The 24,084-nt window shown below is 37.5% G+C and overlaps 1 protein-coding gene across 2 annotated transcripts in view; it reads left to right on the top strand.

The window, feature by feature from the left end:
- FAF1 (Fas associated factor 1) overlaps positions 1-24,084 on the top strand; it is a 602,340-nt gene that overhangs the window by 239,341 nt on the left and 338,915 nt on the right. For both annotated transcript variants that reach the window (XM_049875181.1, XM_049875180.1), the window contains exons 5-6: positions 3,962-4,053; positions 12,338-12,429. In XM_049875181.1, the coding sequence (XP_049731138.1) occupies positions 3,962-4,053; positions 12,338-12,429 (184 nt within the window). The remainder of the gene's footprint in view (positions 1-3,961; positions 4,054-12,337; positions 12,430-24,084) is intronic.

Raw genomic sequence — 24,084 nt, 5'->3', positions numbered from 1 at the left:
GCTTACACAATAATGTTCATTAAAAAAAAAAAAATGTTATTGAGTCGATTCCGACCCATAGTAACCCTATAGAACAGAGTAGAACTGTCCCATAGGGTTTCCACGGAGCAGTTGGTGGATTTGAATAATGTTCATAGCAGCTTTAATTACAATAAGGAAAAACAGGAAACCATGCAAATGTTCGTGAACTGGTGATTGGATAAAGAAATTGTACTATATCCACATGTATTAGTTTTTTGTTGCTGAGTAACAAATTACCCCGAAATTTAATGGCTTAAAACAACAACATTTGCTATCTCACAATTTATATAGAGTAGGACTCCAAGCATGGCTTAGCTTAGCTGTGGCCCCTTCTTCAGGTCTCTCATGGACTGCAGTCAAGGTGTTGACTAGGAATATGGTGCTCTCAAGGCTTGACTAGAGGAGGATCCACTTCCAAGCTCACTTACGTGATTGTCGGCAGGATTAATTTCTTCATGGGCTTTTGAACTAGGAGCCTCAGTTCCTCACTCACTCTTACTCACTATGGGTTACAGGCTGCCCTGAGTTCCATGGATATTCATGGATAATGAATTTATGCATCACCCCCAGAAGTATTTTTTGGCTCCTTGATAACTCTCTTCAGGCTATTCCAGCAAGGCAGTTGGCTTCATCAGAGCAAGCGAGAGGACAAGAGAGGAGATGCTAGCAAGATAGAAGTCACAGTCTTTTGAAACCTGATGTAGGACGTGACATCCTATTACCTTGACTGTATTCTGTTTGCTAGGAGGAAATATCTAGGCACAGCCTACCCTCAAGGGGAGGGAATTACAAAAGGGCATGAATACCAGGAGGGTGAGAATCATTGGAACCTCTTTGATAAGCTGCCTGTCACATCACACAAGGGAATGCTATTCATCAATGAAAAGGAACTAATTGATACACATAGCAACATGAATGAATCTCAAAAACATTATACTGAGGAAAATAACATAAAAAAGAGAACAGACAAAACTAATTTTTATGGTGAGAAGGAGGATCATGTTTGTGGTAGAGGCAGGGTTTTGTTTTAGAGGTGTATGAGTGAATTTTCTGTGATATGGGAAATGTTCTTTATCTTGATTATGGTGGTGGTTACAATGTGCATATGTTTATCAAACCTCATGAATAAATTTTATTATAGGTAAATTATATTCCAATTAAATTGATTTTTTTAAAAGCATATTCTGTTAGATTTTCTTTTGTTTTTTAAAAAATTGTGGTGAGTATATACATAAGAGGAGCCCTGGTGGTACAGTGATTAAGAACTACACCTGCTAACCAAAAGGTCAGCAGTTCTAGGCCACCGGCCGCTCCTTTGAAACCCTATGGGGCAGTTCTACTCTGTCCTATAGGAATGCTATGAGTCGGAATTGACTCAAAGGCAACAGGTTCGGTTTGATTATGCACATAACAAAACATTTACCATTTCAACATTTTTTACATATACAATTCAGTGACTATCATGGATTGAATTTTGTCCCCCAGGAATGTGTCAGCTTGGCTAGGCCATGATTCCCAGTATTGTCTGGTTGTCCACCATTTTGTCATCTGATCTGATTTTCTGTGTGTTATAAATCCTGCCTCTATGATGTTCGTGAGGCAGGACTGCAAGATTAGGTTGTGTCTTAAGTCAGCCTCTTTTGAGACATGAAAGAGAGAAGTGAGGAGAGAGACAGGGGGACCTCATATCACCAAGGAAGAAGCACTGGGAGCATAGCGTTCTTTGGACCTGAGGACCCTGCACTGAGAAGCTCCTCTGGACCCAGAAAAGATTGATGACAAGGACCTTCCCCTGGAGCCAACAGAGAGAGAAAGCCTTCCGTGGAGCTGGTGCTCTGAATTCTGACTTTTAGCCTCCTAGACTGTGAGAATATAAATTTCTGTTTGTCAAAGCCATCCACTTGTGGTATTTCTGTTATAGCAGCCCTAGATAACTAAGACATTGACATTAATTACGTTCATCATGTTCTGTAACCATCACCACTATCCATTTTCAAATTTTTCCATCTCCCTAACAGAAGCTCAGTGTCACCTGAGCAATGATTCCTTCTTTCTCCCTCCCTGCCATCTGTGGTAACCATTAGTAATCTTTGGTCTGTGTACAGTTTGGTCCGTATACAGTGGAACCATATAAGTGTCCATTTGTAACTGGCTTATTTCATTAAGCATGTTTTCAAGGCTCATCCATGTTGTAACATGTATCAGAACCTCATTTCTCTTTATGGCAGAGTAATATTTCATTGTATGTGTGTACTACATTTTGTTTATTCATTCATCTGTTGATGGACATTTAGGTTGTTTTCACTTTTTGGCTATTGTGAATACTGCTACAGTGAACATTAGTATACACTTGTCTGTTCAGTTGGACTGTTCTTGATGACATCTGCATATCTTCACAAATTTCCGAGTAACATAAAGGGGTACTGTAGTGATTGTGCTGTCTTGTGTCTTTTATGTTACCCAGGCTTATTGCAAAGAATAAATGGGACTTTTAAATTTTTTCATTAAGCAACTTCTTTTAGGTCATTAAGACTGAGCTGCTTCCAGAGTCTAGAAAGAGGAGGTGTCAGGTGAAGATGGGTTTCTAAGCACTTGCAGACTTGCAAGAGCACAAGCCCATTTCTAGAGAAGTGCAAGCTCTAGTAATAGCAACCTTAGCCACACATGCAAAGGCAATGTTTATATGTTTTGGTATAAATTGTATGGCCTGATTTTTTTATCATGTCCGTAAATAGAACAGTCATTTGTCAGGAATGACATTTTTGAGGGCCAAAGATGATAAACGTGTGTGCTTCCACAAATGTAATATTGAACCAAGATTATTTTTATGTTCAATCACCATCCAAAGTGCCCAGGTACGAATTTTGTTTTTCAAAAATATTATATTTTTGTTGTTGTTGAGAATATACACAGCAGAATATACACCAATTGAACAATTTCTGCACATGCAATTCATTGATTACATTCTTCAAGTTATGCAACCATTCTCACCGTCTTCTTTTGAGTTGTTCTTCCTCTATTAACATAAACTCACCGCCGCCTAAGTTTCCTATCTAATTTTTTGAGTTGCTGTTGTCAGTTTGATCCCATATAGATAAATCTTAAAAAAGCATAATGCTCAAGGCAGACATTGTTTACTAGTTAAGCTAAACTATTGTTTGACTTTTAGAAGACTTAAGGGGATATTTTTCGTTTAAGGTTAGGAATTTAGGAAAGTAAAGTAGCCTTGCTTACTTAGGCAGCTGTGCTATCATAGAACTTTTGTAACAAGCTTTCCTTCCCTTGTTTTCCTTTATTGGCCTGGAATTATTTTTTTCTTTAATATGTAATATCTATTCTTTTCTGTATTCATGCCCTTACTTTTATGTGTGTAATTGGATTATGTGTTAATCTAAACTCCTAGACTAACACCAACCTAATATAAGCAGATACAAGAAACGCTTGTTCATTCTAATTTAACCATCTACTTAATACAACGTAGTAAAAGATACCAGCTGATTGATTTGTAATTATACTTGATTCCTGAAAAAGAATTTGTTGAACACTGGGAAAACTGATTCCTCACTGTTTTCTCATTAGCATCATGTTCGTTTTTGCACATAGTGTGTATTGAAATAGATTGTCTCTGTTCAGCTCCCCCACTCCAGTCTCTGATACCTGTTTCTTTGAGAAAGTTGTACAATTGTTAATTAACTAGTTAATCAATTAATTGAGAACTCTTTCCTCAGGATTAATGCCGAAGCCTGAGTTCTTCAAAGGGGCAACATGTTGTTTGATCAAGGAGATTTAAAGTTTGCATTACTGAAATTTTTCTTACTCGTTCATCAGACAAATGTCATTGACTGCACTATGTGCCAAATATTAACACTAGCCCTGGATATGGACAAATGTTGACTGTGTTATTGTGTTAGTAATATTGGATCTGTTCTTATTTATACAGGAGAGATTAAACAGATTCTAGAAAACGAACTTCAGATACCTGTGTCTAAAATGCTGTTAAAAGGCTGGAAGACTGGAGATGTGGAAGACAGTGTGAGTTTTTCAATTGCCTAGAAATAAAAGAAATTTAAGTTTTGTTATTAACTAAATGATATATAAAAATTGGTTTTAATTAATGTTGTTACATGTGACAGAAGTGTGATTTGGTGACAGTAACTTAGTTTAAAAAAAGTTTTTCAAGCTAAAGCATTTTTATACTAAACAAAAACTGCTTTAAAGGAGATAGGCATGTAAATGAAAACATTATTTGGCATGTTTTTTACATTTCTAATTATTGTATAGGAGTTAGTTTGGGACTCTTTTGAGAGCTTTCACTTTTTTCTCAAACCTCGTAGGGTATCAGTGAGTGCCTGATTGATTACTTATTGGCCTGAAAGAAATCATACACAGTGTGTACATTTATGCCAAGTATTAATTATGGAACAAAGAGAGTAATAGGAAAAATTTTAAAACTTGGAAAATTTAATTGGTAAGAATATTTCTTTGCTTACTTGGATCACAGCAGGTGCTATGAATTGTATCTTAATGAACGCATTGTATTTTAACAATTTACACAGTGTTGCAGTTTTAAGATAGCAGTTGATATTCCCAGGGACACATAGCAGCCTCAGTTATGAAATATATCACAGTTTTTAGTGTTGTTGTTGACAGACAGGGGAAGGAACAAAAGAAATGAGTTAAATCTAAAGTTTTAAATCTTTGAGGTGGAAATAAGTATCGAATCTTTTCACTCTAGCTTCTGAGTCAGTATTTCCATAGCCAGGCATACGTTTAGAATCTTCAACATTTGGTTCAGTTCTTCTTTGCGAGTGGCTCCTGGTAGATATTGTGCTTATAAGTACTTACATGTGAGTTCACTTGATATATGAGTATCTTAATATTTATAGGAATTTGAAGTCGATATTTACAAATTTAGATAAAAATTAATGATGCGATATATTAGGCAACGGCAAACTTTTTCTGTACCGGGGCCAGGCAGTAAATATTTTAGGCTTTGTGGGCCATCTACATTCTGTTGCAGCTACTTAACTCTGCTATTGTTGTATGAAAGCAGAAATAGACAATATGTGAAAGAACGAGCATGCCTGTGTTCCAATAAAACTTTAAGAACACTGAGATTTGAATTTTATATAATTTCGTATATATCGTTTTAAAATGTAAAAGCCATTCTTAACTCACAGGCTATACAAAAACAGGTGGCTGACTGGATTTGTTCCATGGACAGTAGCTCAGTGACTACTGTGGTGTACGACTGTTCTAATTGATGCATAGATTTAAAAAAAAAAATGGTGCAGTTTGAGTAAATCAACAACTTTGACAAAAATAAAACACCACAATAAATTAGTTTATATAGCTATGTTATTTGTTCATTCATTTATCGAGAAAATTGGGGGTACGAATCAGCCTTGCATGGCATTTTCAGTAGTTTGGAAAGAGAAAGGCGAACATTTTAGGAAAGTTCTTGAAGCTGTGTGTTCTAATATTTGAACATAGTCTTTATTATAATACTTCCAGTTGTTTATATCTGTGTACCCTCTCCCTTGGGTTATTTCTGCTATTCTTTTGCCATTAATATTCTTATTGCTCCCAAATTTATATTTTCAGCCCATATGTCTTTGAATTACACATTCAAATTATTAATTGATTTCTGTACTTGCATGTCTTATTGGCATCTCAAACTTAACGTGTCTAAAATAGAATTTTTTATTTCCCCTTTTATGCTGTTTATTTACCAGTCTTCCCCATTAAATGGCAGCTCTATACAGCCACTGCTAAAGCCAAAATGTGGGCATCAATTCACACAACACCCATTTCTCACGACACCCAATCTTTTGGTAAATCCTATCTTCAAAATGTATCTAAACTTTGGCCACTTTTCAGTATTTTTATTGCAGCTGCCTTAGCCAGGCCATTATTATCTCTTGCCTAGACAAATATATAATAGCTTCATCATTGTTTTCCCAGCGTCCCTTCTTGGGTTTTCCAATTCATTTTCCTTCCAACCAGCTACCAAAGTGACTTTAAAAAACAAAAGTTGAATTATATTGCCTGTTTTTTTTTTTTTTTTTTTTTTTGCATTGCATTTTGAATAAAATTCAAACTTCTTACTGTGGTTTACAAGGCATTGTATTACTTCCTTCCTTCTCACCTCTACAAAGGGATACTACTTTGTTTAAAATCAGGAAAGGTGTGCATCAGGGTTGTAGCCTTTCATCATACTTATTCAACCTGTATGCTGAGCAGATAATCCAAGAAGCTGGACTATAAGAAGATGAATGTGGAAATGAAGACCAATGACTACAGCCTTCAGTATGGATTACCCCTCAATATAAAGAAAACAAAAACCCTCACAACTGGACCAATTAGCAACATCATAATAAACAGAGAAAATATTGAAGTTGTCAAGAATTTGATTTTACTTGGATCCACAGTCAACACCCATGGAAGCAGCAATCAAAAAACAAACGATGTATTGCACTGGGCAAATCTGTTGCAAAAGACCTCTTTAAAGTGTTAAAAAAAAAAAAAAGATGTCGCTTTTAGGACTAAGGTGCACCTGACCCAAGCTGTGGTATTTTCTATTGCCTCATATATATGTGAAAGCTGGACAGTGAATAAGGAAGACCAAAGAAGAATTGATACCTTTGAATGATGGTATTGGCAAAGAATATTGAATATACCATAGATTGCCAGAAGAACAAACAAATCCGTCTTAGAATAAGTACAGCCAAAGTACTCTTTAGAAGTAAGGGTGGCAAGACTTCGCCTCATGTACTTTGGACACGTTATCAGGAGGGCCCAGTCTCTGAAAAAGGACATCATGCTTGGTAAAGTAGAGGGCCAGCAAAAAAGAGGAAGACCTTAAATGAGATGGATTAACACAGTGGCTGTAACAACGGGCTCAAACGTGGCAATGACTGTGAGATGACGCAGGACCAGGCAGTGTTTTCTTCTGTTGTACATGGGGTCACTATGAGCCAGAATCAACTCAGTGCACCTAACAACAGTAACAACATCTCTGCAATCTCATCTTGAGCCTTTTTTGCCCTCACTTTCCGTGCTACAGCCATAGAAACCCTATTTTAATTCTTCCGATAGGCTCAAGTTTTCTACATCTTTATCTGACAGATACTGTTCAACTACCTGGAATGCTTAACCCCCATTTCTTTACGTGGGTGGCTCTTTTTCATCCTTGAAGTCTCAACTTCAGTATTACCTTCTCTAACAGGCCTCTCATCCCACCATTCTCCATTGTAGCACCATTAGTGGAGGTACCATATTTGTTCCTTTCATCATTGTGTATTCAGTGCCCTGTATAGTAGGTATCAGATAAGTGTTCATGGAAGGAATGCATGAATAAACAACTTAAAGAGTATCCATTTTATTTAATTATGCCATATGTGGTTTGAGGGGAAAATCTTTATACAGTGGCATTGCAAAATTAATGACTTGATCAAATGGTAAGGCTAAGCGTTTTGGGAGAAAAAAACAACAAATAATCCACAGTAAAATAATAATAGATAAAAATAACTTTTGTGTGTGTGTGTTTTGTTTGCTTGCCATTTCAAAAAGGGCTTCACATATTTTACATAAAGTTTCAGGATTTCAGGATCTCCTGGTGGTTTGTGAAGTTATGGGTAGTTTCTAATACAGTGTTTTTCAAACCATGGATCACAAATCATTAGTATGTTGTAAAGTTAATTGAATGGGTTACAGCTAGCATTAAAAAAAGAAATAGAACAGAAAATGTCAGAATGTATTGCAGGTAGTAAGGGTATTTCTCGTTACCTAGCACATAACTAATATAAGTCAAAAATAAGCTGCAATGCCCTTGTAGTAAGACTGTGCACTTAGTAAGATGAGTTTTTTTCCTGGAATGGTCAATAATGAGTTCCTCATGTTCCATGTTTGGGTAAGTAGTCCTCCTTGCCTGCACCTGCAGGCTTAAGAGGAATTCTTAGATATCCACTCTTCCCTACTTTATAATACTCTCCACCTTGCCATTATTATTTTCTTTGATTCAACCAGGACTAATTTCATTGCACCTTTTCACACTGTTTATGCCAGTCACTGCAAGAAGTCCAAGATTCCCAGCTCACCCCTCCATCAAATCCCCATAGTCTCTATTCAGTCCATATTCTCTCTCTATCCTTTTCCCTCTACGATGCCTTGAAATTTTTTACTATGCCCTCTGGAACTAATTAGTCATTAGCAAAATTCCCTCTATTGTCAACCTCTTCCGTGTACATTCTCTTCACCTTCTTGCTCTAGCTGAAACCTCTCTTACTTGAGGCCCTTGCATCTCTGCAGCCTTTTTAGTATTGTTTTTCTGTGGTAGCCTTTGTACCACTGAACTAAGTGGTAAGATAGGTATCCTTATTGCATCTCTTTTCCACTTCCAGACCTTCCTCTGTCTCTCTTCCTAAAAGCTCTCAGCTTTGATTTTTGTGTCAAAAGATTATATCACCCACTGCTCCTGCTTATTGAAGTCATCTAACCTTGCCAGGTCACTCCTTTCACTTGCTGATGATTTTAATTTCTAGTTTATAATTTATCTCCACACACTTCTGCCTTCTTAGTAATTTTAATATCTTTGTAAATGATTCTTCTAACACCCTGGCTCTCATTTCCTTGAACTTCTCCCCTCCAAAGATCCTTATCTCTTTCGTACCTCAGCCATATCTTCCCATAGTCTTATTTATTAATAAGGACAGTAACTCCAAAATCTCATTTTCAAGCTTCCCATTTTCTTATCCCCATCTCTTAACTTTTTAGCTTATTTCTTTTAGTGTCCTAATTCCAACAATCTTTTAACTCCTCTCTGCCCTCCAGTCCATCAGTTCTATCATCTTTTCGTGATCGTTACCTATTTCAGGTCCTCTCTTCCTTCCTTTCTCTGGTTAAATTCCATGGTCAATCATTATGGTCACTTTCTTACATGTAACCTCAACTCTATTGTTCCCCACCTGCTTCAGTGTCCCTGCTTAACAAAAATCCTGCCCTGGTTAAATCCAACTCTCTATTCTGTTTGCCTCACAGCTAAATGTAGCTGGAGACAAAATCATGCTGATAGGTGTTTTTATAAGTTCATGACCATGATCTTCAGAGGATCCCTTAATTTTCCTAGGCAGTCATAGTATATTAGCTGGCATCTCTTAAATGATAATTTTTATATTTTTTTTCTCCTCACACCTTTAGCATGCTTCTCCCCCATTTTCACTCTGAGCTGATGACTTTGTTACCTGTCTCACTGACAAAATAAAGGCAACCAGAATAGAATTTTAACAAGCTCCCAACTTGGTGCTTACCTACTTACCTGCATCTTACCTGCATACAATCTTTACTTGGCTTCTACTTTAGATGACCTATCCAGGCTCCTGTCTAAGATCAAGTCCACATTTTTTCTTTGGATTCTGTTTATATCCCCTCTGGCCTATTCAAGGACTTCACTCTAATTCTTCCCTGTCTCTCCTGCATCATCAATTTTTTTTTCTTCTGGAAGATTGTCACCATTAACATTTAAACATCCTGTTATTTCTTCCATTTGCAAAAAAAATTTCTTTCTCTTGATTTCCCCTCCCCATCCGGCAGTGGCCCCATTCTTTACTCCACGTGATGACAAAAGTTTCCCAGAACAGTTGTTTCTATTTACTTATATTTATATTTAATGTTTATATTTGTTGCCTCCAATTACTCCCATTTTCTCTCGAGCCCAGCCTAAGCAGAAAACTCCTCCACTGCTTTACTCTTGTCAAGATCACCAACGAACCCAGTGCTAAATTCAGTATAATTTTATTCAGTTTCATAGCTTTTAAGTGCCATTTATATACATTCTCAGTTTTATATCTCAGATTTTTATCTCCATCCCAGACTGGTTTTCTGCATTTTCGATTTTCGTATGTCCAGCTGCTGAGTTATCTTTCTGTTTTTATGTCTGATAGACATTTCAAACTTAACGTGCCCAAAATGGAAGTCCTCATCTGTGGTCTTCCTTATTTCAGTAGATGACAACTTCATCTTTCTAGTTGCTCAGTCCAAAATCTTTAGGGCCATTATTTACACCTTTCTCTCATACTCTATATTCAGTTTGTCAGGAAGTCCTTTTGATTCTATCTTATGAATATATCCAGAATCCAACTGCATTGTACCACTTCTGCCACCATCATGCTGGTCTAAGACACTATCAGCCCTATCTTAGCTTATTTCATTAACCTTCTCTACGCTTCTGCCCTCCTTTGTCAACACTTTTCCCGTCCATTTTCAACACAGCTGCCATCATGATTTTTTTAAAAACATGAATCCAGTCATGTCACTCCTCCAATAGCTTCCCATCTCATTTAGAGTAAAAGTGAAAGCCCTTACATTAATATAAATGGCTCAACGTATTTCCTGCCCCCACCATCACTGTTTCCTCTTTGACCTATCTTCTACTAGTATTCACATGGCTCTGGTTACATTGCATTCCTTGTTGTTTCTTTAGTGTTTCATACTGTTTTCTCTGAAAATTTTGCCTGAAATAGACTTAGTTTGTTTCCTCACTACCTTCAAGTCTTTGCTTAAATGTTACATTCTCCAAGTGAGACGCACACACACTGGTCACCCAATTTAAAGCTGCAAAGTTGCCCAACCCAATATTTTTCATACCCCTTCTCTGATTTATGTGTAGTCATTGAAATTGTCACCTTCTCATACCCCTGTGAAAATGCTGGTGGCATAGTAGTGCAGTGCTACGGCTGCTAACCAAAAGGTCAGCAGTTCGAATCCACCAGGTGCTCTTTGGAAACTATGTGGGGTAGTTCTCCTCTGTCCTGTGGAGTCGCTAAAAGTTGGAATTGACTCGAGGGCAACGGGTTTGGCTTGGTTTTAGTAATACCCCTGGTGGCATGGTGGTTAAGAGCTTGGCTGCTAACCAAAACATCAGCAGTTCAAATCCACCAGCTCTCTCCTTGGAAACCGCATGGGGCAGTTCTACTCTGTCCTATAGGGTCACAGTGGGTTAGAGTTGACTTGATGGCAAAGAGTTTGGTTTTAATAGTCTGCTATATAAAGCAGTTGCCGTTGAATCGCTTCTGACTTATGACGACCCTATAGTTTAGCTATCTTTTTATTTATTCCTACTAAAAGGCAAGCTCTGTTCACTGCTATATCCTTGGTGGTGTAGTGGTTAAGAGCTACTACGGCTGCTAACCAAAAGGTCGGCAGTTCGAATCTACCAGACCCTCCTTGGAAACTGTGTGGGGCAATTCTACTCTGTCCTGTAGGGTCGCTATGAGTCGGATTAGACTTGACGGCAATGTTTGTTTTTTTTTTTTAAATATCCTCAGTGCCCAAAATAGTACCTGGTACAAAGTAAGTGGCTGAATAAATATCTGAATGAACATGTGTGTCCTGGATCCCAACCCATTGCCATCGAGTTGATTCCAACTCATAGCGACCCTATAGGGCAGAGTAGAACTGCTCCATAGAGTTTCCAGGGAGTGCCTGGTGAATTTGAACTGCTGACCTTTTGGGTAGCAGCCATAGCTCTTAACCTCTACACCACCAGGGTTTCCTGTCCTGGGTTACAATGTAAAATGTATTTATTAATTTATTGATATATTTATTAATTTTTTGACAGCAACTCACATTAATAAATACATTTTTTTCTCTGGGATAAAATGTATAATGTATTTATTAATGTATGTTGCTGTCAAAAAAAGTTTGAAGCGCACTCTCAAGTCTTTACCATCAAGTTAGGAGTTTGAAAATTTATGTAGGAGTTTTGTGGCAAAGAAATTTACTGTGTTTTTCAAGCCCGTGGATCAGTTGTAGCCCAAGAGTAGATTATTCACCCCAAACTGATAGCTTTAACAAAAAGATCTCTGGAGTAAGAGCTAAGAAACGTCAGTAACAGCTAGCGACTTTGTCCAAGTCACTTTACTTCTCAGGCTGCAGCTCTTCATTTATAAAAATCACTGGGGTGGAATGTTCTCAGTGATCTTAAGTCTATGTTCTATGTAAATCTTCATTGCTAATTTTTGCTGTAATGATCCTGGAATAAGTTGCATGTGAAAAAGTTAATCTCAACTTCGTTATCTATATCTCTTCCTGGGTAAAAAATTTGTATTTTAATACTCAGATTTATATTAATTTATAATATATATTGAGGAAATGAGGTTGTTTGGATTCAATAGATCGTCTGTATTACCCTATCTAGGAAATAGTAAAAAAAATAAAGTCAAACTAAGAAGTTGCTAATTTTGTGTGAGAACTATAGAAAAAAATTAATAATGCACAGTCAGCATTCAATTTTTGTTTTTATTTTTTTCTTTTTCAGACGGTCTTAAAATCTCTACACTTGCCAAAAAACAACAGCCTTTATGTCCTTACACCAGACTTGCCACCACCTTCATCATCTAGTCATGTTGGGTAAGATGTTTTTCCTGTGAATCTGAAATGAAAGTTTGTTAAATTGCTTTAAACTGTATACAGACATCAAAATCAAATAAAATCAAAATCTCATTGAAGATTTAACTTACCAACAACTATTATGTATAGAGGTATGCATCACTTAATGTAGGTTCTGGCAACATCCACCCTATGTACATCTGTGGTTCCACAAGGTTATCCCCATCAGAGAACGGGGGCTATCAGACTACTTTGCTAAGTAAGGAGGTCCAGCCTGTTCTCATTAGCTCCAGGTCTTATGTTCGCCCTGACCCTGGGGTGGTAGAGGAAGGGGGTCTGGTGCCCATCAGTGGCTACCTGTCCACGGAGCTCGCCTCAAGCAGGGACTGTACAAATGCCACCAGAGCTGCCGAGGAGAATGCCCCGCTGAGGCCGATACCCCACTTGGCCCAGGCACCCTGCTCTTGATGCCCAAACTGAGGCTACGGCTCCTCCCGCGGTGGTGGCCACCGAGCAGTCCTGGCTGGGGCAGGTGGAGCTGGAAGAGTTTAAAACCCATTAGGGGAGATGGGGAAGGCAGGCAGGGAGGGAGGAAGGCAAGGGAGTTGGTGGTGCAACAGGGCTGGGAGATAGCCAGCCGGACACTGTTGTGTGCCCGGGCAGGCAGTCAGGCGGGTGGGGTCCAGGCGTGGTTAGAAGAGACCGGGTGGTGACCATGCAGGATCAGTGGTGCCAGAGCTAAAGTTTCTGTGTAGTTCTTCAGTGCAGTGGAGGCAGTGCAGGTCCAGGCCCCATGGGTGACCATCCTGCACGCCTCTCTCCTGTATGTAATATGGTATTCCCACAACCTCCAAATCACATGATGTCCTATTATCATAGCACGTATGGTGGACGCGATGCATAACTGTGTATCAGTTTTCAAACAACTTGATTTAGATAGTTTATTCGATTTTAGTGTTGAAATCTTCTTTCCAAAGGAAATCTTTAGCAAAACCTCAGTATGTGAAAAATAATAATGGAACTTCTCTGACTGAAGGGGAAGGACTGGAGCTTGAAGGAGGGGGGAGACTAAATGGAACTCTACCCTTTTCGTGGCTAAAAGAGGCATACTTATGAGGAAAATTGATTGGAATCTGTAGGATACAGCCTGAAAAACTCTGATAGTAAATTTATTAAGATATTCTTTTTGGAACTGGGGATCTCATTCTCTTTTCAGTTTTTACAGTAAATTTCACTACATTTATAGAACAATCAGATAATTTTACTGTTTAATTATAAATCAAGCTTTTTATCCCTAGGTGAAGCAAACTGACCTATAGTGAATGATTGTGCTGATGATAGAGAAATTATTTTTGTTAATCTTTTCACATAGTTTTGTTACAGAACTATGTACTTTAGGTTGTCTATAGATTTTCACAGATGCCTGGGTGGCATAATTAGCTTGTGAGCAGCTGTGAACGTAAAGGTTGGGCATTTGAACCCACCAGTGGAACTGAGAAGAAAGGCCTGGCGATCTGCTTCTGTAAAGATTAAAAAAAAAAAAAAAGATTACAGCCAAGAAAACCCTATGGGGCAGTTCTACTCTGTAACACACGGGGTCACCGTGAGTTGAAATTGACTCAACAGCAATGTTTTTTTTTTAATTAAGATTTTCACAGTTTTCCAACACTTTTATCTCTTTAATGCAACGTAGTGATTTTTTTTTATGGAGTGTGGTTAATCTATCATGTAAAAGACCAGTTTCCCTAAACTTTGACGGTTGCTAAACTTTTTCCTCACCACCTACTAAATACCTTCATTATTAGACAGATAGTAGCAAAAAGAAAATTAAATTTGGCTTTACCAAAGTAGAAATTGCTCAACTGATAAATTACGTCTAATGTAATTATATTTGATATTCTGTTAATAGTTTCAGGTTAAGCATTTGAAGAGTTCTCAGGGTGCTTTTTATCTTCTGTGTTCAGATCATATGTTAATAGGCAGTGGAGTTTGCACAGTATTACAAAACAGCCAAACAGTACTTGTAGTCCTCATGCTTATCGTAATGTTGATATAAACCTCAGATGAGATTTTAAGTTAAACAAAGAGCTATGGGTCTGGTGCAGTATCTATTCAGGTAGAACATTATTTTGTAGGTTAGTTAACAAAGTATAATGACAGGCATCCAAGATGTAATCCATATAATTAAAAGCGGACAGGAGACATCAGTGATTATAATCCATTGCTTCCCAGTAGCATGATTAAATGGATTTATCAAAATGTCTTCCTGGGCTAATGGAAATGTTCTTCATTGCCATGTGGCTGACCTTAGTTTGATTGCCAATCTTTCAGTTCCTGGGAAAGCAGGGGCCTATGATGCTGCTGGAATGCAGTGTTTCTTAGAGAATGAGTATTTCATACAGCGCTAAAGTGGTCTTCCCTGGTTGTCTTTATACGGATTTTTACCAAGTTATAATGTTGCTGTCTGCTGTGTTGGAATAATAAGAAAGAGAGAAATATACAAAGCCAAGCAAAAGACAGAGAGCACAGAGTATTTGGGTGGTGGGAGAGGTGCCATATGGAGGCTCCTGCTAATGTGAAAATCGTAAATTAATGCATATTTTATTATAACCTAACTAAAAAGCTTAAGGTTTATTTCTTATCATGTGTTTGTCTAATGTATCTTTCTATAAAACTAGAGACTATTTTTATTTTCTTGTGGTATATATCTTAAATGTTTTTCTCTAAAGTGAGTTCAGGGCGTGTTGGAAGACGGAGGGGAGTTGGGGAATAAATTGCCTTTTAGTTGCAGTGCTGCCGAACTTCACCATTTCAACTCCAGTGCAGTGACAGGCATTAGGTTCTTTCTTTATAAACTATCAGTCTTCTCTACAGGGAGTAGATAACATTGGAATTACAGTATCACTCCTAAGAAAATTTATTTATAACCAAGTCAAGAAAGTAGTATGATTATAATACATCTCTTCAGACAGAATATATCAGGGTATAATGAGAAAAATCCTGAATCCCTATACCAGCTTTAGATTTTTCATGTATAAAATGGGACGTATTCTTTCCAGCTGCCAGAATGGTTGTAAAAAATTCAATAAGTGTTACAGTATATGTGAAAGCACGAACTGCAAAGCATAATAATTAAAGTTGTTTAAACTAATAAATATCAGTAATGTTACTTTTCATTCAAATCTCACTTGATTCTTAAAACAACTCTGAAGGGATGCGGGCAGATTTTGATACCTCTGTTTGTAGATGTGGAAACTGAGGTGTTTAGAAAAGTTGTGTGGATTGTTCAAGGTCAACAGTAAGTACTTCTTACTCTGACGATTATGCTCCAGAAATATACAAAGCTTACTTAGAGTCCTTCTTTTTTGGAGGCTGTTCTCTAAAATGAGAATTTTTAAAAATCTTGTTATTATGTACTCTGAAGGGCATTTATGTACTTTATTTCACTTACTGTAATTCTTCTCAAGAATATTCATGAACTTTCCGTGTATTAATTTATTCTTAGTTACAGTACATTAATTATTTAGTAAAATGTAAACATAAAGTTAAATGTTCTTAAATAACTTACTGACAAACCATTTTATTTTCAAGGTTTGCTGAGTGTTCACACTGATAGTTGCAATCTCAAACGATTTCCTATTAAAAAGAAGTATTAACTGGATTTTACTGCCACTAGAGGGTGCCTGGTAATTGAGCCTTATTTTGTATTTAGTTACTTTCTGGAGAAAAAAAGGTACAAGCTAAAGCTAAGAGCAGCAAAATTACCTGATGAGCCCCTGTAATTGAATTATATTTAAATGATTTTTTTTATCATAAAGTGAATTACATTTTTCAGGAAATAGAATTTAAGCTTTCTGAGATATGCATAGTCTTTATAACAGATTAAAAAGATTTTAAAATCCTTTTTAATAATCAGATTTCACTAGTTAATTTTTTATAATTTGTTTTTTGGTGTTATTGTTGAGACTATACATATCAAAACATACATCAGTTGAACAATTTCTGTGTGTACAATTCAGTGACATTCTCCTGCGTTGTGCAACCATTCTTACCCTCTTTTTCTGAGTTGTTCGTCTTCCATTAACATAAACTCACTGCCCCCTAAGGTTCCTGTCTAATCTTTCATGTTGCTGTTGTCGCTTTGAACTCATATAGGTAGATCTTAAGAGAGCACAGTGCTCAAGGCAGACTTTCTTTACTTGTTAAGCCATTGTTTGGTTTTAAGAAGATGCAGGGCGTATTTTTGGTTTGAGGATTATCTCAGGGTAATAGTTTCAGGGGTTCAGCCAGACTCCATGGCTGCTGGAAGTATGGATTCCATGAGAATTTGAAATTCTGTTCTGCATTTTCTTTCCTTTTGATTAGGATTCTTATATAGAATCTTTGATCAAAATGTTCAGTGACGGTAGCTGGACACCATGTAGTTCTTCTGGTTTCATGGCAGAGAAGGCAGTTACTCATGGAGGGAATTAGCCACACAGTCCATTTCCTCCTCCTATTCCTGACTCTCCTTCTTCCTCTGTTGCTTCAGATGAATACAGACCAATTGTTGTTCCTTGAATGGATGCTTGCAAGTCTTTAAGACCCCAGGCACTACCAAGTGAACTAGGAGGTAGAACAGAAGCACTAAACACGTTATTAGGCTAATTAAATGGGATACCTCATGAAACCATGACCTCCAAACCAAGGAACCAAACCCCATGAGGTGTTTGGTTGTACATAAGCAGCCTCAGCAGCTACTCCTTTTTTGCCGTTGTTATTGTTATGAATATACCTGTCACACAACTTTTGCCAGATCAGCTTTTTACAGATATACAGCTTATTGACAGCAGTTACATTAATTGGCTGTGCAGCCCTACCCTTAATCAGTGTGATTTTTCCATCACCAGAAACAAACTCAGTACTCCATAAGCAGCAACCCCCCCCCTCCTTTTTTCCCCCTTATTCCTGCCCCTGGTAACCACTAATAAACTTTGGTCTCTATACATTTGCCTGTTCTTGTTTTTTTATATAAGTGAGGCTGCACAATATGAAGCAGTATGCTTATGGCACAACTTCATTTTATTATAAATTATAGTAAAATTAGAAAGAGGAAAAAGGCTATATTTATTATACATGTTTTATATTATACATTTTGATTCAACCCATCAAAGATTTATTGATTACCCACTGGACTAAAAAGATATAATCTCTGTCCTCAAGGAGTTTATAACCTATTCATTAAGTATATTAGGAGTTTTCTTAATTCATCTCTTTACAGAAACTTTCTTTATATGCCACTGTTCGTATTTCTCCTGCCACTCAGGTTGCTTCATTTAGTCTCCTTTGTAAGCTCCTCTTTATTTGACCTGCTCTAAATGTTGATGTTCTTCAGAGTTCTGTTCTCCACAGTCCCTCTTACTCTTTACCTTCTCTCTCATGCCTGCTGTCAACCTTTTAGCTACCAAATATGTATAGATGACTCACAATTCTCTGTTTGCAGACCCGCATTTCTCAGCTGCCTGTGGAGTTTTTCACTTATCTGTGTTCCATATGTAACTAAAGGTCATTATGTTAAGAATTGAGCTTATCATCTTCTCCAGAAATCTGTACTATATTTTGTCTCAAATACACAACAGTGTAAAATACTGCAGTGTACTGCAAGTGGGATGATGATGATTATTAAAAAGACCATTGGATTTAGCATATTTTTTTTAATTGATCACTTTGCTGAGATCATTTTTGGTAGAATGGTGAGAATAAGAAACAGATTGTAGTGGATTTTTAGGGATAAGTGAGAAATGAAGAGCTGAATTTACAGAGCATACACTGTTATTTTCAGAAAGCTCAACTGGGAAGGGAAGGAGAAGTTAAGAGACTGGAGAATTATTAGAAGTATGAAGAGAAAGAGAGAACAAATAGGGAAAATTTAAACAAGTGAAGCCAAAAAAGGGCTGGTGGCCAGAAAGGTGTATGCGAGGCGGAGGTGGAGTTCAGGGATTAAATGTGGTAATGAGGTTAGCTGGCAGGTTTAGAGAAACTAGGAAAGGTGGAAGAATAGAGGTTGAGACCAAATGGAGGCTATTTCTAGGTTCTGAATTTCAGAGCTGTTACAGTAATGATTGATGACCAAGTTCAAACTATAAAAAAAAAAAAAACTGCTAAAAACAATCAATATTCATGGAAACAGCAATCAAGAAATGTAATGATGTATTACATTGGACAAATCTGCTGCAAAAAACTTCTTTAAAGTTTTAAAAACAAAGGTGTCACTTTGATTGCTGAGGCGCACCTGACACTAATCATGGCCTTTTCAGTCATCTCATATGCATGTGAAAGCTGAACAATTGAAAAGGAAGATAGGAGAATCGATGCCTTCAAATCATGGTGCTGGTGAAGAATATTGAGCGTACAGAACATACCAGGCGTAGAATAGCTACAACTAGAATGCTTCTTAGAAGTGATGATGGCGAGACTTTGGATTGCTTAATTGGGACACATCATCAGGAAAAGACCATTCACTAGAAAAGAACATCCTGGTTGGCACAATAGCTGCAATAGTGGACTCAAACATGTCAATGATCATGAAGTTGGCACTGGACTGGGGAATGTTTTGTTCTGTTGTATGTAATAGTGCCATGAGTTGAAGCCAACTCAAGGGCAGCTAGCAACAATGATAGATACTAGTTATGTGAATAAAGGTATTAGGGAAGTATGAAACTAAAGTGTTTAATAAGTGACATTGGCACAACAACTTTCATTTATGAAACCCAGCTTTTTGCCAAACCCTTTATATACATTATCTTACTAAATCCTCACAGTAAATCGTAAGTAGATACCATTACTCACGTTTTGCAGGTGGGGGAACTGAGTTACAGGATATTTAGATGTGAATATAAATGAGGGTGCTGGATACCGAATCTTTAAATGCAGTAAGATTGGTACTTAGAAATTTGTAATTTTATGTTCACTAATTAGAAGAAAGATAGCAAACAATTAAACTGTATATTCAACTTAAGAAGCAAGAGAAAGAGCAACAGTAAATCTGAAGAAAATGGAAAGAAAAACTAAAGTGCAGAAACTAATGATAGTGATCAACAAGAGTAATAATTGTTTCCTTGAAAAGTCAAGCCAAGTGTAACCACAAATAAAAATATTAGGCATGAAAAAGGGGACTTTACAGATTCAGATTTTTCAATTAATAAAATAATTATCAAATAAATTAATACTAAACAAATAATAAAGTAAAATAAATTTTATTTTTTAAAAAATAAAATGCATATCCTTATGCCAATGAAAATAAACATTTAGATCAAATTGAGAATTTTATATAAAATGTATTGTACTAAAATGAGTACAAGAGGAAATAGAAAACCTGAAAAAAATGATAGCCATTAAGAAAAGTGAATTAGTAGTCAAAAATTCCACATGCCACTTTCTTTCACACCCCCCTCCCAAGGGGATTTCCATAACAAAATTTTACCATGTCTTCGTGGAATAGATTATCCCATTCTTACACAAACTATTCCCAGAGAGATTATTACTTGTTTTATGATGCTCATTGAATCTTGGTATCAAAATCAGAGAAAGATAAGAATAGAAAATATGGGTAAATCTCACAACCATACTTAATAAAAATGAGTAGGTAAGCTTTTTTTTGGCCTCTCTGAGCTTAACATTCAGTGACCTCTTCCCTGTCTCTGTCCCACTACCTTCAAACAGGACCTCCTCCCAGCTTCAAATTATTCTAAGATGTAATGAATTAATGTTGTTGTTAGGGGACTTCTGTGGTAGTTGAGTAAACTACTGGCATTAAATATGTGTTTTTTTTTTTTTTTGTCCTGGGAAGTGGAAAAGCAAATGACAGTAGCCTCGGATTAAGTAAGAGTAGGGCTGATACATTCTCCAACAAGAAGGAAATTGAGGAATTGAGGAGTAGTGAGTCAAGACAGAGGAGTACTGGGCCTATCTCTGCCACAGAATCACTGTGATTTGGGAGCAGGTCACTCTTTTGCTGTGGGTCTCAGCTACTACCTGAAAATAAAGAGGCTCTTCTAGAGTCTTAGGCACTTATGATGCCACTCACCCTTTGTTTCCTTTAGGGTTCTTATCAATGGATTATACACACAAAAGTCAGTAGTCAGACTAGAAAACAAAACTGCTTTACTAGCCAGGCAAGCACTCAATAGAGGATGTGTCTTAGACTTGAGTCCTAAGTGTGGTTTTTTTTTTTTTTCTTTTTTCTTTTAAACCTCTCATTCTGGATCTAAATCTTAGGCACACATGCTCAGGTGGCCTATGGAGTTATGACTGGGTCTTGAGAACCTGATGGACTGTCTTAGTTATCTAATGCTGCTATAACAGAAATACCTCAAGTAGGTGGCTTTAACAAAGAGAAATTTATTTTCTCACAGCTTAGTAGGCTAGAAGTTCAAATTTAGGGCATCAGCTCTAGGAAAAGGCTTTCTTTCTCTGTTGGCTCTAGAGGAAGGTTCTTGTCATCAATCTTCCCCTGGTCTAGGAGCTTCTCTGTGCAGGAACCTTGGGTTCAAAGGATGCGCTTTGCTCTTGGCACTGCTTTCTTGGTGGTATGAGGTCCCCTCCTCTCTGTTCACTTCCCTTTCCTTTTTTCTCTTGTAAGATAAAAGGCAGTACAGTCCATACCCCAGAGAAACTCTCTTTACATTGGATCAGGGAATGTGACCTTAGTAAGGGTGTTATAATCCTGCCCTAATCTTCTCTAACATAATCCAACCTTGCCTCATTAGCCATAGGCAGAGATTAGGATTTACAACACATAGGAAAATTATATCAATCACAAAGTGGAGGACAACCACACAATACTAGAATCATGGCTTAACTAAAATGACACATATTCTGGGGGGACACAATTCAATACATGGCACAGGTTCTTGCAATAAGCCTGCCACACCAACCCTGTCACAGTGGGAAAGACAGCTTACAAAGCTCATGGCAAGCCCTGTCCAAGGTGTACCTACCACAGCGGGTAGGAAGTAGAAGAGAACTTACTGCACTGGGACATAGGAAGTGAAAGAGGGAGCGGCTGGTCTTGTTCTACCTTCCGTAAAACCTAACCTAGTACAGTGTGCTCTTGTGAATGATTGTAATAGCCTGTTCTCTTCCTCTGGGAGAAGCAAGTCTAGGAAGGAGAAAAAGTGCTGCAGGTGTTCTTACTAAAACTCTTCCCTTATGGGGAGAAGCAGCTTGGGCAGAAGTTTTTTCCTCCCTGAGCAGAGGCAGAAACTTGGAAAAGCAGAAGGAATACTCTCCTTTTGATCTTTGAGGTCCGTTCCAACTCTGAATGTTTGATATGCAGTCCACTAAATCCATTAAGCTTGGTATAAAAAGGGAAAGATTGAGATATTCCTTCCTTATGTCTGCTCATTGTAAGCATCCGTTAGCAGTGGTGTGATAGGTATCTGCTGGTGTTCTGGGCCTTGGTCCTAGCTAAGAGGTGCCACACTCTGGGTGAAATGTGTATCCATACTCATACAAACATAGTATCCCTTTTTCTTTTCCTCATTCCCACCTCTCTCACCCCATACTGAGGATGTTCTAGCCACTCCTCTGTCCCCATTATCCCAACTAAGGTAACTGAGAAGTGTCATGGAACTGTTGTGGAATTTAGTTATTAGAAGGATGTTCTGAGAATGCTTTCAAATAACTCTCATCCTACCCGTTTCCTCAGTACCTCACAATTTCTGCACAAATGTTAATCCTTGTAATATTGTTCACTCTCTGTCTGTATCCTATAATTTCAGCTTTTGGTGTACTCTCTTAATGTGAGAGAAGTCACATTGATGAGAGCTCTTACATATAATTAGTGGAAGTCTATAGGATATCATCTTTGGAAGGATCAAAAACAATTACCTAATTCAGTTCCATTTTATGACTGGGGGAACTGAGATACAGAAAGGGGAAGCTAAGTTGTCTGTTCAGGCCTTAATTGCATTATCCAGAAAGACCAAGATGATAATTTCTACCTCCCAAGCCTTTGAGGGTGATTAAATGAGGTAATGTGAGCATAGGGCCTGGCACAATGCAGGTGCTCAGTAGTTTCTTTTCCTAGGTCGGAAGGCTAATTAATGAATGAGTCAGGACTTGACTCTTATGGGTCTCTTAATTTCAAACCACTTACACAGTGCCTCTGAGCATTCTAGAGGTGAGTTCTTAACTGTAACTTCAGGGTTGCTGGAAAGATCAAAGTCAATATGGCCATCAACATAAAGTCTCATTTCAGTTTAGTTCATCTGTAAACTAGGAGCGGTGCCTACAGATCCATATCAATAAATAGTATAAATGGATGGTAAGCAAGAGATGAGCAACTGCCAATGAAGGAATCCTTGGACTAAATTTTATTTTCAAAATAGTAAAAAAGAAATTTTAAACTTTTTAGTATCTCCAAATAATTTGCTAAAATGTAATTCAAAATGATTGTTCTCAGTGTGTATTCTTCATGGTGGCATTTTAGTGATCGGTATTTGTGAGGCTGTGGCAGTGTGGTAGAAAGAGACAACTTTAAATGGCCTATAAATGAAAATTTTCAGAAAACTTTGTATATGGAAGTGTCATGGATTGAATTGTGTCCCCCCAAAATAAATATCAACTTGGTTAAGCTATGATTCCCAGTATTGCTTTGGTTGTCCCCCATTTTGTGATTGTAATTTATGTAGAGGAAGATTAGGGTGGGATTGTAACACCCTTAGTAAGGCCACATCCCTGATCCAATGTAAAGGGAGTTTCCCTGGAGTGTGGCCTGCCCTACCTTTTATCTGACAAGAGATGAAAGGAAAGGGAAGCAAGCAGAGAGGGGGGACCTCATACCACTAAGAAAGCAGTGCCAGGAGCAGAGTGTGTCCTTTGGACCTGGGGTTCCTGTGTGGAGAAGCTTCTAGCCAGGGGAAGATTGATGACAAGGACCTTCCTTCTGAGCTGAGAGAAGCCTCCTCCTGGAGCCAATGCCTTGAATTTGGACTTGTAGCCTACTTGACTGTGAAAGAATAAATTTCTCATTGTTAAAACCATCCGTGTTATTTCTGTTATGACAGCACTAGATAACTAAGACAAGAAGTAAATGTTCTGAATGGAGCAATTTATTTTTCCAGAGTGATTTACAGAACCTTTTTTTTGGGAAAGGGGGTTCACCATGAATATTTATTTGTAAAAATGTTTTGAGTTACCAGGGTTATATTCAAACAATGCATAATTTGTCATTTCTCAAGATAAAACAGGGATAATCAGTGTTTCAAGTTGTTGTGATTTCCGCCCAATACTTGGAAGGTATTGAGTTGATAAATGTTTCTTAGTAAGGGACTACTTAAAAGTAGCTCATTTTAAAAGGAGCACATTTCCCTAAAGTTATACATTCAGGATGAGAGGAGAAACTCGTCACCAATTATAAAGCATCGATGGAAATCACAACATATCTAATTGGAATGATATACCAAACCCATTTATACAGTTTACTGCGTATTGATAGGCTAGTGACTACTGAGATTAGTTTGTCAGCATCCCACTTTGAAAAAGAACTGCAGGTATTCTTTATGGTTGTTTTAATGGACAGTCAGAAATTTTGTCACTAATTCATGAAACAAATATATCTTTAAATATTTTTTTTGTTTCATATTTTGTCTAGATGGATGGAATTATGTTTTGACGGTTTTGCTATGAACTACT

This window comes from Elephas maximus, chromosome 3 (genome assembly GCF_024166365.1).
Source record: "Elephas maximus indicus isolate mEleMax1 chromosome 3, mEleMax1 primary haplotype, whole genome shotgun sequence".
NCBI lineage: Eukaryota > Metazoa > Chordata > Mammalia > Proboscidea > Elephantidae > Elephas > Elephas maximus.
This window is presented reverse-complemented; position numbering and strand designations above follow the sequence as displayed.